At 43.7% G+C, this 15,479-nt stretch overlaps 1 protein-coding gene across 1 annotated transcript; it reads right to left on the bottom strand.

Annotated features, from left to right (window-relative positions):
- Window positions 1-426: 426 nt before the first annotated feature.
- LOC108164579 (fasciculation and elongation protein zeta-2) lies at window positions 427-14,271 on the bottom strand. The gene is made up of 5 exons (XM_017300398.2): window positions 13,487-14,271; window positions 2,772-3,217; window positions 2,487-2,702; window positions 1,853-1,942; window positions 427-1,791 (listed from the first exon to the last, which is right to left on the bottom strand). Exons 1-5 carry the CDS (start codon window positions 14,017-14,019, stop codon window positions 1,709-1,711), a joined length of 1,368 nt encoding a protein of 455 aa, XP_017155887.1. The 5' UTR covers window positions 14,020-14,271; the 3' UTR covers window positions 427-1,708.
- Window positions 14,272-15,479: the final 1,208 nt, after the last annotated feature.

Below are 15,479 nucleotides of genomic sequence, written 5' to 3'. Positions count from 1 at the left end.
GTATTTTTTGAAACTTGTTTGCTCGTTCTGATTTATGCATATAATATAATATCCATAATATAAATATCCATTCGTTTGCTTTTTGTTTTTTCTTTTATTATTATAAAGCGTGACAACATATGTACGTATGTATTGTTCACATATACATAGGTTTATATAGAATCTTAAACATTTATGTAGTTTCTCTGTGTGTTTGTCATTTTTGTATATATCTATATATATAGGCATTTATGCATATTGTTTACTAACAAAGGTACCTAAGATTTGCATTAGATGTGATGTATTGAATTATTCCTCTCTCCGAGAACAATGAACGATGCTCAATAGCGACTGGCGTCCTCTACCGAAGACTGTGGACAAGCTCCGGCGAGCCCCAATGGGGATTCTGTCACCGTTTTATTTTATCTTTGGTTTTTTTTACTCTTCGTGAAATGTAATACATGATATAAATGTTGTTCTTGTTGGACTTGACGATGCCACCTTTATATAATTGTATTTTTTATTTATTCATATATTTTTTGTTTTGGATTCTTTGTTTTGTGTGAAAGTAGCTTAATAATTAAAGAAGAAAAAATAGGCCTCGTAATAAAAATAACAGTACTATGCGCCAGACTGACTTTGTAACTACATTTTTTTCTTTTGTTTTTATTTGTAGTCTTTATTTATTTATTTATTAGTTGTATTTATGCTTGCTTGGTAAAAGTAAATAACACAGCGTTTCCTATGCAAATTAAAATTATATTAATCCCTTTCAAATCTTTTGTTTGGAACAAAACAAAACGCGTTTTATGGCCATGAGCAAAAAAAAAAAAAACAAAAACGCTTAAATAATGTATATAAAAACATAAATTGATGCGAAAACAATCTCTTGAGCCTAAATCCTGTCTCAAACGATGCAAATTTGACGCTAAGGTTTATATAATTTCACGACGAACACATGTGGAATCGGCGGCATATGGAAAGGTCCCTGTCCAGCTAGAGGTCTGCGGCCATACACAACTTACAATCTATACATATAAGTTACATATGGTACAAGCTAGGCTAGGGATTTGCTGCCGAACAACGAGAGTCCCGCTTGGATCGATCAATACAACGAGAATCAATATGAACTAAGCAATAAGTTTATAAGTATATACATCCTCTGTGCAATCTCTGCGATCTCTGCGATCTCTGTGATCTGTGCAATCTGTGCAATAGAGATAGTTTGCCACTCCCCTCCTTAGACATAAAGATACATTTGTGTATATTTGTAAATATATTAAGCTTAGTTGGAATCTGCTCTCTAACAATATGACTCGATTTAGTGTAAATATTACTGGCTGTAGAGGATTCCAAGCGGATTCAATTCGAGAGAAGTGAGAATAGTCGCCGTGGCGAGGACTGGCCAATTATGTCTAGCACACTTTCCGCAAATATTTAATTCGATATTTACGTCTATATATGTATGTATGTGTTACATGTGTTACATATTTGTTACATATTTGATCTATATATGGAAATCTCATCGGCTATCTTCTAAGCATTTTCATTGGCTGAGAAAGTGTTTGCAGAAACGGATAGCAATTAAAATAATCGTTTAGAATAAAATCTAATCGTTAAATTATAATATTTATATGCACGTGTGTATGTATATAGACGTTCGGTATAGTTTTATAAACACAGACAGAGAGATAAAGCGATAGATTGGGTTCCTTAGCAGTTGCATCGCTTATGTGGGGCAGAGAACCTTCAGTATGTAGTCCGTGAGAAGAGCCGGCACCGTGGGGCTGTCTTCATTTATGGCCTTGAGTACTGCGGTGGGGAGAGCCATTCAATTAATGCTGCAACGATTACAGTGCTCTCTTGAACTTACTCTTGATCAGGACCTGCAGGGACTGATTGTTGGGCGTACCGTTCTCCAGGTGATACGGAATAACAGTGGTCAAGTATTTGGGCTCGGGACCTGTAGACGTCAATCAATGTTATTAGCAAGTAAGAATAATATATATATATATATATAAGCGGCACGAATTGAATAAGTGAGAGTGAGGGCTTTGTTTTTTGCGTGCAAATTTGGGCAGCAATCAGTGTTGCCCACTTGCAACGAAAAGCCATGTAGCAACGAGAGAATACCCCGAGTACGCTCACAAAAATTCGTCTGTCTTTCATTTCGTTTTGTGCACCCCTTCATTCTAACTCATACAACTCAATGCCGGAGGTCTGTGAAACGCAGCTCAACTCAATTCGAATGCATTTTATTGGCCTTACATACGTCTCGAATGGAGCCCTGCAGATATCTAGTATTTATGTATTTAACTCTAGACGTAACAAACTCTAAAGCTAAGATGGGAACAATGGATCTGAAGTTTTCCAAAGCTTTGCCCCTCTTAATACGTAACAGACCACCCAAAGGCCCTAATAGTTAGTTGGAAACGCTTTCGGCTGTGTATGGGGTACATCTCCCTACACTGCACGAGTGGCAGGACAAAAAGGTGTCCCTTACGTACCCTGGAACTTGCCACGCTTCTTCTCAACGTGGTATTGTCGACGCTTGTTTTGCACGGCCAGCAGCAGGGAGATGAATGAGTTCTTTAGCTCCTTCTCGTACTCGAGCTCGTCGCGCAGCGCCAGCTCGTTGATCAGAGTCTCGCTCAGTTCCTGGATCAGCACCTCCATCTCCATGTACAGTTCGTTCAACTGTGTTGTGCTGAGATATTGTAGCTCTTTTGGGAAGTTTTGGGAAAAACATATACATTAGTTTCAAGCAAATTGAATTTGATTTGTCTGCCTACTTTCTGCGTACAGGGGCGCCCCAAGCACTTCGCGAGCCTTCTCTATGACTTCCGACTCGCAGGTGTCGGGCTCATCCAAGGGACTCTCTGCCTCGTCCATGATGTCGTCAATCTCCTTGATGACCTCCTCGACCGTCTTGATGGGCTGGTCGTCGATGTCCCCGTTCAGGCCGTTCAGGATCAGCGCATGCATGTCCAAGTCGTTGGCTACCGCCTCGTCCTCACTGGCCAGATCGTTAAACTCGTCGCCGCCTGGAGTGTGTGGATACGAGTGCTGGTGTTTCTGGAGCTGGTGCTGATTGCGCTGATGCTGCTGCTGCTGCTGCTGCTGCTTTGTGTGGTTCTGGCCCAGGTTGAGTGTGGGCATGTGCATCTGACGGGTATACGACTTGGACCAGTCGATGGGCAGAATGTTTCCAAAGTTTCCAGTGATGGTCCACCACATTCTGAAGAGAACAGAATAAACTTGGAGTTAGGTTTCGTTTAAGGTAGGCAAAAAGCAGTCGAAACGTTGCGAGTCCTCGCAAAAAGGACAGATTGATTGGTTTTTATCTATAAAATAATACCAAAGCACTGCTCAAGATGCAGCTGAAGCATTCTGATAAGTACATAGTATTCATGGCATTGGGAAGGCGTGGAAGACGCGAGAAACCAAAAACCCAAGGCAAGACAGCAAAAATTAAAAATGGACAAGACAAGATGAGAAATGTACGAAACAAGCAGAGCGCATAAATTGTTCGTGACAACACGCAGGGTACAACTGTGGTGCTGGCTAGGGGTAAGGCCTGGCTGTGGCAAGGGGAGTGTATCCACAAAAATAGAGTGTTTCCAGTGTGTTTTTAGTACATTTTATTCTGATGATTACAGACTACAAAGTATGCAAAGTACGGAACGTTCTGTCTCCGGTCGTTGTATCTCGCTCACTCCGCTAGGTGGCGTGACAGTGAAGGGCTTCTCCAGGCCGTCAGTATGTAGGGATGCACCTTATGGGGTGGCAAACGACACCTACACGAACCTAATATACCCCTATACATTTTTCGAGTACCGAGTATAATAAATTTACATATTTTTCTAGCGATGGGCTGGCTCTTGCTCGTTAAGTGCCGCGGACGGCATATACATTTATCGCACACACATTCATGTATGTGTGGACGAGTACATTTTTCAATGATCGTGCATATTAATATACGACTATAGATACATGCCATATATCTTCTCGTGTGGGCAACAGTTTTGGAGTGAACACATTACGAATGAATTTTTCAAATGCCAACAAAAAACAACAGACTCTGCGAGTCTGCGAGCGAACGAAACTAATCTAAGTCGGAAACGCCAAGTGGAACACTTTTATGAAGTAACATTGACACATCAAAAATGCTGATGCTGATGACATTTCCCCCCCCCCCCCCCCCCCCCCCCCCCCCGAATTTGGGTCACGTACACAGATACACACAAATACTCAGATGCCGAGCGCTACTCACTTCTAAAAATGAGATGATAATGTTAGTATTTCGTTCTTGGAACATTTGTGTGCTAGCCTGTGTGTGTGTATACTGACAGTATTTTATTTTGAACATCTTAAAGTGGAACGTGACATGCGTTTATTTGCTGATCGAAACTTCGATCTGCTGCCTAAAGACTTACTTCTCCTCTCTATTGAGATTCTTTGAGCATTGAGGAGCGACTTGTCCAGAAAAAGCTTTCAGTTCATTGGGGAAACCCGGTGTTATCGAAGGGGAGAGCCCACCTGGACACTAGATGGACTGAAGGCCATAACAATGCTTCCAGAGGTCTCTAGAAGTGCCCATCCGTAATAAAACCAAACCCATCCCAAGCTCCTAAGTTCCTTGTGCCGTGATCAAGTCTATCAAGCTAATTTTTCTGTTTGGATTCAACAGCTGGCTTTCCACTGCAACAGACATCATCTCCATCTCACAATCTCTCCATCTGAATCGCCTTCATCGCCTTGGGCAATTAACACAAGCACATTAATAATAATAAATTCCCCTTCATCTCCAATAAAGATGAAATGTTCCGGCTGACCGACCATTTATCGTAAGCGAACACACAACGAACCCCCAACAAGTATCTTGGAGTCTTGGAGTCTGATGATAATGATACTATAAAGAGAGGGATAATGATGACTCTCGTGTCTTTAACCGGTTAAGAAAATTGGGGACGAAATTCTCTATGTCTGTCGTGGTAGCTTAGGGAAAAAGATTGAGAATACTCTATTAACGGTCTGGTACTTTGTGGGCAGCGCCTAGGCCGGCGGCTCTACTGTCATGCCCGATACTCAGTCCGTATATACGAGTACAGTCCGTACATCACTGACTTTCGTCAGTACTTTGTCCTTAGACCTTATAAGATATTAATTTATTAATACGGTTTGGGTCCATATGGACCCGACGTATTGTCCCGGACCTAGGGCCCTAGGAGAGTGGAACTTTCGGAGAAGCCAACTTTTATCTCACGTAGCTTTTGGCAGGACATGAGTGCTTTAAATCCTACTTATCCGGTTTTGGTGGGAGACAAATCCGTTCTGCACACACTGTGCACGGGCCATAGAAGATTTCCTGCTGATCGGGAAAAGCTTAAGGGAGGCTACCAATGTATACCGTATACCTTTCGAGTATCGCTACATTGTGGCGTTTCTTCTGCTGTTTCGGGAGCTCTGTGACGCACCACGTTTCTGATGTGGAGCAAGTTGCCACAATTCATTATTCATTACTCTCCGACAATTAACAGTAGGCTTCAGTGGCATGGCAGATTGCCGAAACGACGAAAGAGCCGCCTCACATAACATCGTTTCTCATCGTTTGGTCGAATATTATTTCCCTGATATACATTTATGACGGAAATAGGAACATTTTAATGAATTCCAATTGCGTGCATTTAGATAAACAAATAAATGGTTGGTCGTCCGAGATGAGTCAACACACAGAGCCACAAATTAGCCATTACATCATCGTTATAATGAAGATGGATGGATTATTCTGATGATCACCACAGCCACCTATGGGACCCACATAGTCCCCTCCCGTCCAGGCAACTGGATTCGTTACGCCAACGTGACTCTTTCAACGTTCTCGTGCTTTCTTAAGTTTTTTAGGTTTTGAGTTTTCTCAGATCTCATCGGACAGGAAGGCGGGAAGAAAAAGAAGAAAAATGTGTCAAGCCTACCCGACCGATCCAATACAGTTGGTCCTATATCGAGCGACGCTTCGAAAGTCGAATGGTAGGGGTCGTCAGGGGGCTAACATTAACACTAGGGTCGGATCCGATGTAAAGCACAGATCGAGCAATCGGCCGAAGACCAATCAGCACCTGACAACTTGAAGTCGCCAAGAACTATCATATGATCTTTATCTGATAGCGAGGAAGAAGCAGTTTTTAAAGCGGACAGGTGCTACTCGTTAGCTGTTGGGCTAAGCAAAATAAGACCCGCAAAGAGAGCGCATCGGGAGAGCGCAATGGTTGCAGCAGCTGCTAATAAGAGAGAGAGACAGAAGCACAAACACTTCTGGTCACTATGGGAGGAAAGAGAACAAGAGCTCTCTGGATATCTGTGAATTTCTGCTCATCGGAAATTGAATATTTTGTTAAATCCTATTATCGCACACGTTTGAGAAGAAGTTAAGATTTATGTATGAAACGAATCGGAGATCGGACCGGATGGATGGATGGTCTCGTACCGCCGAAGACATCTAATTTGAATACGTACCGTTTTGTACCGTGTATTTGGTGGAGCGTAACTTTTTGCGCCTATCTTTCCGCAGCCAAGTAAAACCGCAATTTATTCCCAAAAGTGTAACGAATATTGTGGTATTTTTCAATGGTCACAATAAAGCTCACAAGCGACCGAAGATCACACTCTAGATGGAACAGTTTCTAAAATTAAATCTCAGATGTTGTTGGCAGACCAAAGGTCTCTTCCGATCCCTTGCTATCAAGTCTCTGGCTAAATCATTGAGGAAAACAATCTTCAAGAAGCCGCCTGAAACGTTAGGGCTCTCTTGGATGAGAGCAGTCGAAACGTTTTGGGCCGCCAACTCACGTACTCTCTATTATTCTGCGATTTCAGTTTTCAACTTGATTCATTGTGATATCTTAGGAGTCTGCACTCTAGGTCTTATAATCTCTGACGGAAATGGCCATATCGACGCGCCCATTGATGCTGATCAAGCATAAATAAGGAACATACGCTTTCTTCTGGCTATACTTTTGGGGGATGACGAACCAAAGTTTGAGGAAAATATAATCAATTACGTTGTTACTTAAATTGAAATACATATGCCAATGGAGATTATTTGGGAGGAGAGTTTCAGACCTATCGGATCAGATGTTACGAGTTGTAGAGTTGATAGATCTTTACAATCATTTTGCGAATCGAAACCCAACCCAAATACCACAAAGGTGAAACTCAGAGTCTATGATCTGTACAAACCCCCTCGAAATTCTTCTTTCGGCTCTTCGTGTCTCCCTTGTTATTGTTACTGTCTTTTGGAGTTGGTTCACAGGTATTTTCACTCAACCGCAGCGGACACTACATCATCCACACATTGAATTTTCGCCAACCGAAGAGAATACCTTCGTGCCATCTTGGTACGACCAATTCATACCCTTTAAAATGTTTGCTTGGTAACTAGAGACAACCAGACGTTACCTGTTCCGCTCTAAGGTATGCAGTCAAGTCTTAGGGATCCGTTCCATTCATATTTGACATATTTTGACTGCAAATCGGGTTATTTTTCCTATTAAAACGCACTTTTGCGCACTTTTAAGGGGGTATCGCTCTTCCATTTTCTCTGCGATTAATGGCCAAGCCAAAGAGTTGTTCGGCCAGGCCAGGCGTCTAACAAAGAGATGTCAAAAGAAGAGAGGGTGTCGCTGTCGCTGTCGCTGTCGCTGGGACGAGTGTGAAAGTTTTCGTGGGTTTGGGCCTAGCTTCTCTCCAAAAATTTGTAATGCTTTAGGTACTAGGACTAGACTAGCCTCTTTGAAGAGTGAAGAGAACAAAATATATGCAACCACAACAGAAACTTCAAAGTGCTTCTAATTTTAGGAGGTTCACACTTTGCGTTGGCAGACGGCGGTTCGATTGGAGGGGGGAATGGGGACACAGCCAGTGACAGCAACAAAAAGAAGAGCCAAATGCGAGTCCATGGTAGAGGACGTTCGCGGAGAATTTCCCTAGGAATTTCGGGCTCCCGGGTTTATTCGATTTATAATTAATGTGTATAAATAGGCCATTCAAACGAACAAAACGCACGAGAGAGAGAGAGAGAGCCAAAGAGTCTGCTGGATCGGTGGAGCCACTTGAAGACCCACCACGGTGTGGTGAGCGGAGAGCGAAAGACAGAAAGAAATTATAAATATTTATGGCTTCCATGGCAATCTAACAGCGTTAAAACCGCAGTTACATACCGCACACACACACACACACACACACATATGTGGCCCATAAACAAATAACTGCAAATATGCGAAGACCCATGGACATACCAGAGACGGGCATGGCCGGAATGAAAACGAAGTGGAATATTGTAATTTCTTTCCATACGTTTATTAATCGCTCTGCACCAGGTGTCGACAAGGCCCTATTTTATGTTTATAGGAAAGTGCGCTGCGGCAGTGTTCCGTTTTGCTGGCCCTTAACGGGGCCACGCATAGGCCAGTATGGCCCTTAGTTATCCGTATAGGGGGAGTGTTTATGTGGTTTTAAAGTCCCCGAGAATCGAGGTGTTTTTAGACCAAAGGCCAGCAGTTCCTGTGGCGTCCTCTTGGGAGGCATCTTCCAGCGATGCCAGCACCGGGGCGCCCAGGTGTTTCCTCCTTGCCCTTGAGAGAGCCGGGCTTCGATTGCCCCAGGCTCAGCACATTTCCTACAACTGTCTCTGTGGGTGATGCCTAGCTTTGTTGCATGTGCCGCAGCCAGACAAAGTGCTTTCACAGCTAGAATTTCCAGAGCTGAGCATTAGTGCCAACGGATTGGAGATGCAACCTCCCGCCGCCTCGCCTCACGCCTCAGCACCCCACCATTTTCCCTTTGTTCAACTTTACTCAAAATAAAAAAAAATTACTATTTTTTAGGGTCTCTGATTAAGAGTGAAGGAATGCCATCCAATACTTATTCCATATTTTTTTAAATACGATTTTTACTTATATTTTGTATAATTTGTATAATTAAAACGTGGAGGAACGTTTTGAGTTGCGGCAAAGGCCGCGGATCTACTTTGTACCCAGTCAGTATAGCTCCTCTCCGCCAGAGGACGCACACAGTGCACCACGAAGGAAAGTGTGAGAGAGAGACAGAAAAAAAAGCTTATGATTTACGTAATTTCTGCAATATATTTTATATATCGTTTGGTATAGCTGTTTGATCAAACCGTTTGGAAGAATTTTATATATTCGGTTTTATCGGTTTACATTTTTCATTTACGAAGAGCGTCTGACGAAGAGTGTGTGAGAGAGAGAGAGAGAGAGAGAGAGAATAGGTAGCCACTGCAGTTTCATTTGTTCCTTGTGGCTATAAAAATGATCCGATCTTAACCAGAATCAGAATCGATAGACAAGACATGGTCCATCATTATTAGTGTTTTCAAAATTGTGAGGGCGGAAATAACAGTGGGATTTTGTATGGGCAAAAATACAACTTTTCCATTTTAAATTCCTAATAAATTGCAGTCCACCATCGGTTTATTGGGTGTGTTTTTTTTTTAAGCAAAAGCTCGTATATCGTATATCGTTTTACCTAAAAATGCAATTATTTGTTCTACATATTTCTGCAAAAACCGATTTGTATATTCTGATATTTGTACCAGCCAGAAGTTTTGTGTGCTATATTGATAATTTCGTCCACTGTGCGTAGGCGACTCGCTGCTGCCTGCTCAATGACTGTTGTGTCTGGTGTCGAGGACTTTTGGGTACCCCCGACACCCCCGCCTCTCACTCTCAGTCATAAGGCCGAACAGATTCATCCCATCATCTCATCCCATCCCAATTCCAGTCTCAATGACTCAGAGTTAGAGATGGGCATGCAAGGAAATTTTTCGGCACGACCCAAGACGAAAAAAAATATAAATACATATTTCCAAAACGCACTGTCAAAAATTGTCCAAACAGGGTCCAACACGGTCGTCGTCGATACTCAAAGAGTATATAGGGGTGTATGAGATTTGTGGTGGATTTGCGGCCCTTGCCGCGGCTCACAACGTTCCCGCTCCTTCTTAAAACTTTTATGAATATTGCAATGCATTCCAATTCCTTCGAAAAGCGTCGCCGGGTCATTAAATAGCAAGTATGTAGCTTTAGGGGTTGAATTTGTGTGATTTTTTAGTTAATTTGAGATCTTTTAGTGTATTTTTAGAGCATGCATATTTCCAAATTTTTTTAGTGCGTGAGGGGCTTGCCGGCCGATGATTTAGACGTTACTGTATTAGATCTGATCATCTGGTTCGTCGTGTTTTGAACGAGCACGCAAGATGCGTGACACGCGAGAAGACACGGTCCATTCGCATCTCTATGTAGGAGCATCGGGGACGCACCCAATTATAAAAGATCCACTCAAATACTCTGTTCCCCACTAATGCTCCCTCCTCTTCTTCCTTGTTCTCTCTGCTGCTCCTTTTTCTGTTGTCCTTGACTGTATTTAAAATGTTATTTTTCGTTTGTTTTCCTTGTTTTCGTTGCCTTATGATGTAATAGCCCGACGCAAAAGCGTATTCCGGGTGCGTGTGTGTGTGTGTGTGTGTGTGTGTGGTGAATTAGTCATCAGGTCTATCTCTTACGGCAGTCAGACATCTATAATAGCTGAATGGCGCCAATATTGGCAGAGGCAGAGGCAGAAGCAGAGGAAGTCGCGGAAAAGGTTTAGATTGAGTGAGGTTAGGTTCGCTCAAGCCATCTCCCTCCCACAATTATCAAGCACCTACACACACACACACACATATATGTATGTATCATGTAGGCTTGCAGTGAGGGGTGTTTGTGTCTGTGTCTGTGCCCTCGGCGACGCCTCGAAACAATGCCTAAAAGGTTAACGTCCTTTCAGCCACCCCCGTCCGACCCAATCCAGTGGGGTCCGAAAAGTTTGCGGCCCGGAAACGGCTCTCGTGCAATAAGAGCAGCAACAACCCCAAGCCAGGTCCTGCACCGCACTGTAATGCATTCAAATTGATACACATTAAGCTTACTCGCTCTCGCTCTCTAGCGCTCTCCAGCGCTCTCTTTCTTGCCCCGTAAACACGCTACGACATGTCGCTTGGATGACTCATCCATCCATAAAGTGACAATACATACATATGTATGTACAAATATACATTTGTATAAATTATTTTATTGTTTTTATTTGGCTCTTACTACATAAGAGGGCGGTTGCCGGTTGCTTAGGCGGTTGCTTACCCCGTCATCGCCCCCAATATTTAACAGCCAACAACCTAGAGTCGAGAACGGCTTTGGGTGAGTGCAAAAACGTACAAACATACATATGTACATATATAGTAGAAGGACAACACCCGAATATGTAAATTCAAATTCATCAATTCTTCGGTAATCTATTGAAAATCCCTCCAACTGGGCCCAAATCTCAAAACGTAAACAGTCATACTGAATCGCATGAAAATATGTTCTTCAGTTTAGCCTTAAAGAAATAATTCTTCTACGAATTATGTCACTCACTGTGTCCTTGTCTGTACCTTTTCAAAGAACACAAATTTGTTCTCCACTAAACATTTCTTTATAAAATGGGAATTTTAGTCAATGGTTGGCCCTACAAGGCCCTACATCTGGCTGATACCGTCTGAAAGGGTGACGAGAGCTAGTGGCAAAGGAAAAAGTAAACAAAATATATCGTATGATATACTATTAGGTCTATTCATATAAATAGTAACATGAGTAACGCCATACGAATGGGTTGTACTCGATTTTTTCTGCCTGGCTCTAGAGGTGGCTCCAGGGTCTTCTATACATGAGACTGAGATCTAGCCGTGTGAGTGCACACAAGTCCCGTACATTTTAGATCTGCCTCCTTGCATGGGTTTTAATGATGGCGCTGTCAAAGACCCATTACTGTGGAATGCATTACAGAAAAATCTTATTTTGCGCAGTATTTATTTTTAATTATTTTTAAATACATAATGTATTTCATACAAGACTTCAGATTAGAATAATTGTCCTTTGGCTATTCAGCGTGCGTCGCGTCGAATTCCAAATACCTCGCTGCATATGACCATTGAAATGTAGGGTCGTTATTATTGTCTTTGGCAGAACGCAGAACATTGAACTCTGGTCAAAACGGGAATCGATTTTGGGCTTCACTCGGCTGAAAACGCCGAGTCAACCGCCAAGCAGCCCAATTAAATGTTGGTACTAGAGACTTGGCACCGTTGTCACGACTTTCTCTCTCCCACCCCTCCCCCGGCTCTTGTGGCGTGTGCCTTACGATCAAAACCGGAGGAGTCCGGCCTATATGGGTAGTACTGTGCCATAATTGGCATATGGCAAATCCGTTAGCTTCTACCCATCTTCTCTTTCTCACTCTCCTTCCGTCCCTCTCCCTCGCTTGCCCAGCGAACAGAATTTCTATCTGGGTTGTCCTTGGAATACAGTTACGAAGAAGGGCAGAGAGCCCTAGGTGGGAATGCAGCTCTGCTGGACAGCCGAGAATCAGGACTGAACAAGTTTCACCAAGTCGACCAGATGCTCTTAGCTGGAACCGCTCATCGCAGTCGTGATATGCAGAACATGCGTTTAGCTAAAATTCGAGTTTCCGCATCGTAATCGTGTCTGACCGTTTTCCCGTTTGCTTTATGTGAACCATCTTCAATGCGCTAAATATGTGTGCACACATGTGTGTGTGTGTAGGTGCCTATGTGTGTTGTATATGTACATGCTTGGATGGGAAAGAGAAAAACATTGACAGGTGGAACAGGGGATGGCCAACAAGAAAGAACTGTTGCAGAGGGGGCAAAAACTGGTGACGATGGTCCGGTAAGCTTTAAGCCTAGTACTGTGATCTAATGGCACATACATATGTATATGTACCTATGTATATTGCTCAATATTTGCGACAATGTTGGGCTATTCTCCAAGCTGATTTGCACAGGATGTGGGCGAGTATTTGCGCTCACAGTCGAATGAATGGCTGATGTCACGCGGATTGCCGGAAAGAATTTTGTGCGCCATTGGTTTTTGTTTTTATTGCAATTGCCCGCTGGACAGACGAAGACTAAAAGCGGGCCCTAGCGGATTATGCCGTTTGTTTGCTTGTATATTTATGGACATTGGATATGAAATAATTTATTGCGCCCCACACTCGAACTGTTTCCCTTCCGTTATCGTCATGGTTTAGCTTTGGACAAGCGGGACGGAACCTGACAGGGCAGAATTTATGTAGTGCATCTGCAGCCTCACTCCCCCGTTCCCTCATCCACCCACAGAGCAACAGTGTTCCCCCGTATACAGTTGGAATATATCGAAAGAGCGAAAAACAACTCCCGACACTTTTATCGATCCAGAAACTACCACCACCTACTAGGATTACGTCTTTATGTGAGGCCGGGGTTAGCCTTGGTTGGACCCGGGGGAGGATGAGTGGGGCATGCGCACTACCCGCCAGCAGCGTCGCAATAGAGACAAAACCAGCACACAATGATGCACTTTACATAATACAAGAGCGCTCGAGAATGTGGATACAGGATGGCTGGGCTACTCACTGGCATTCATTCATGATCTCCTCCTGGCTGCGCACCTGCACCGGGGCCAGCTCCTCGACGTTCTCCTCGTAGTTGCCGAAGCACTTAGTTATCTTGTCGTCGAACGTGTTGACCAGATCCTCCAGGCTGCCGCCGAATGTCTCTGTGAAGTTGTCCACATGATCCCCTTGGGCCGCCGACGGTTTGTCCAGCCCCTCTCCGTCGCCAGGCACCAGGCCCGCGTCGGAGACGCCCAGATCGGTGACGGATCCGCTCAACAAAGAATTGCAATTGGGACTGATGGTCCCGGCGCTACTGCCGACGCCGCCGTTCTTGCTGATATGCGCGTCACGGACCGCATCTTCAAGGAGGCGAAGCTTGGAGGCATCTGGCTTTCTGCCCACACTGACCTCCTTCAGGTTCAGGTTAAGCGTGTCATTGAGGGCGTTCTGGTTAGAGATGAAGTCACAGCCGCCCCACTCATCTGTCTCCTCGAACTTTGCCAGGGGAGCCTCGAATTTTAGCTCGGCCATTTTGGTGCCGAGGTCACGCATGGCACGCGAGCAAAGAGCAGGAATCAGCACTTGGCACTCGGGTGGCTTGGTTATTTTATGTAGTTTATTTTGAGTTAAGCACTGTCCAGAGTTTCGTTTTTAAACCTGCACAGTTAGGAAAAACAATAAAAAAAAATCACACACTCGATCGATTAAGTCGTGAGTAATATTTGCTGAACCGATTCGCTGGCAAATTGAATTCAATTATAACAACGACGACGTACAAAGATAAAAGCCTCGGAGTGAGCACCAGTGTGACCGCGGACTTATCGATCAAATATACCGTCCGACCGTCAGAAATATACCGAAACATACCGTCTCACTTAAAAAATATACCGTAAATATACTGACGAATTCAAGTTATATTTTACATATTCCTCGTTTTTAATCTTCCGTGGAATATTTTCAGCTATATAGCACATTTAGCCATGCCCACATAATTTTAGGTCATTGATGAATACATTTTCTACAAAATTGGTTAGTTTTTGGTCCTTGCTTTTATTGTATTTTGACTAAAACCAGGTTTAATATCTTAATATATATAATATCCTTTTCCCTAGGGAATGCAGAATGTGGCCCATGTTGCGGGACATGCTGCTCGTTTTCTCGGCACATGAGTCTGGCTCATACAAATTGAATGGTGCTGCAACTTTTGTGCATGGTATGGTTAATTATAAACATTTTTGACGATTTTCATTGGGCCGAAAACAAAAATCGCGCAGTTTCCGTTTCAAAACCGTTTCAGCTACCGTTTCGGTTAATGTGTGATATATTGAAACCTGTGGAAAACAGTACCCAACCCAACACAACATTGAAAAAATACATATTAAAAGTAACTTATCAATACCAATTTTAATACTAGTGCCTAGGGTCCGTTTAACTGACCAACATGGAAAGTACCCTGCTGAGTAGCTGGGTACCCTGTGCTATGGGATAGCGTTCACCTGCGCAAACTATTGGCGGAGGAGGCCCAAAATGTTTGGAGTGAATGTGATGAAGTTTTTTTTTGTTGCAACATTCAAATTAAACCAAGACCCATTAGAAAAATCTTTTTTATTTAATTAGATCTCGGCCGTCAGCCATCGGGTGCTACAGGGGGACAAACGGATGACGGGTCGGCTCGCACAACTGTGAACTCGGAACTGAGGCGCAGCCGCTCCGGCTAGTAATAACCGGTGAGGCCTGCGTCCCACACCACCCAGAACACAGAGGGTTGCGAGCGAACCGTCACCCGCCGTAACTGTACACACCGGTGGAAGTGCGACTACACTCTCCCCGTGAGGGCGGCTGGAAACAGGTCCTGGCACGGTCATGTCTCTGCCAGGATGCTGGCGAATGGTAGTCGGGCGGAGAGAAGAAAACTCTCAGTGAAATTACCCCAATCCAAGGTGACACTGTTATATGCCGAGGGATGCATGGCCGGGGGGGTGCCCGGTCACTAATATGCGGACTCTGGATAC

The sequence above is a fragment of the Drosophila miranda genome, chromosome XL (assembly GCF_003369915.1).
Source record: "Drosophila miranda strain MSH22 chromosome XL, D.miranda_PacBio2.1, whole genome shotgun sequence".
Taxonomy (NCBI): domain Eukaryota; kingdom Metazoa; phylum Arthropoda; class Insecta; order Diptera; family Drosophilidae; genus Drosophila; species Drosophila miranda.
This window is presented reverse-complemented; position numbering and strand designations above follow the sequence as displayed.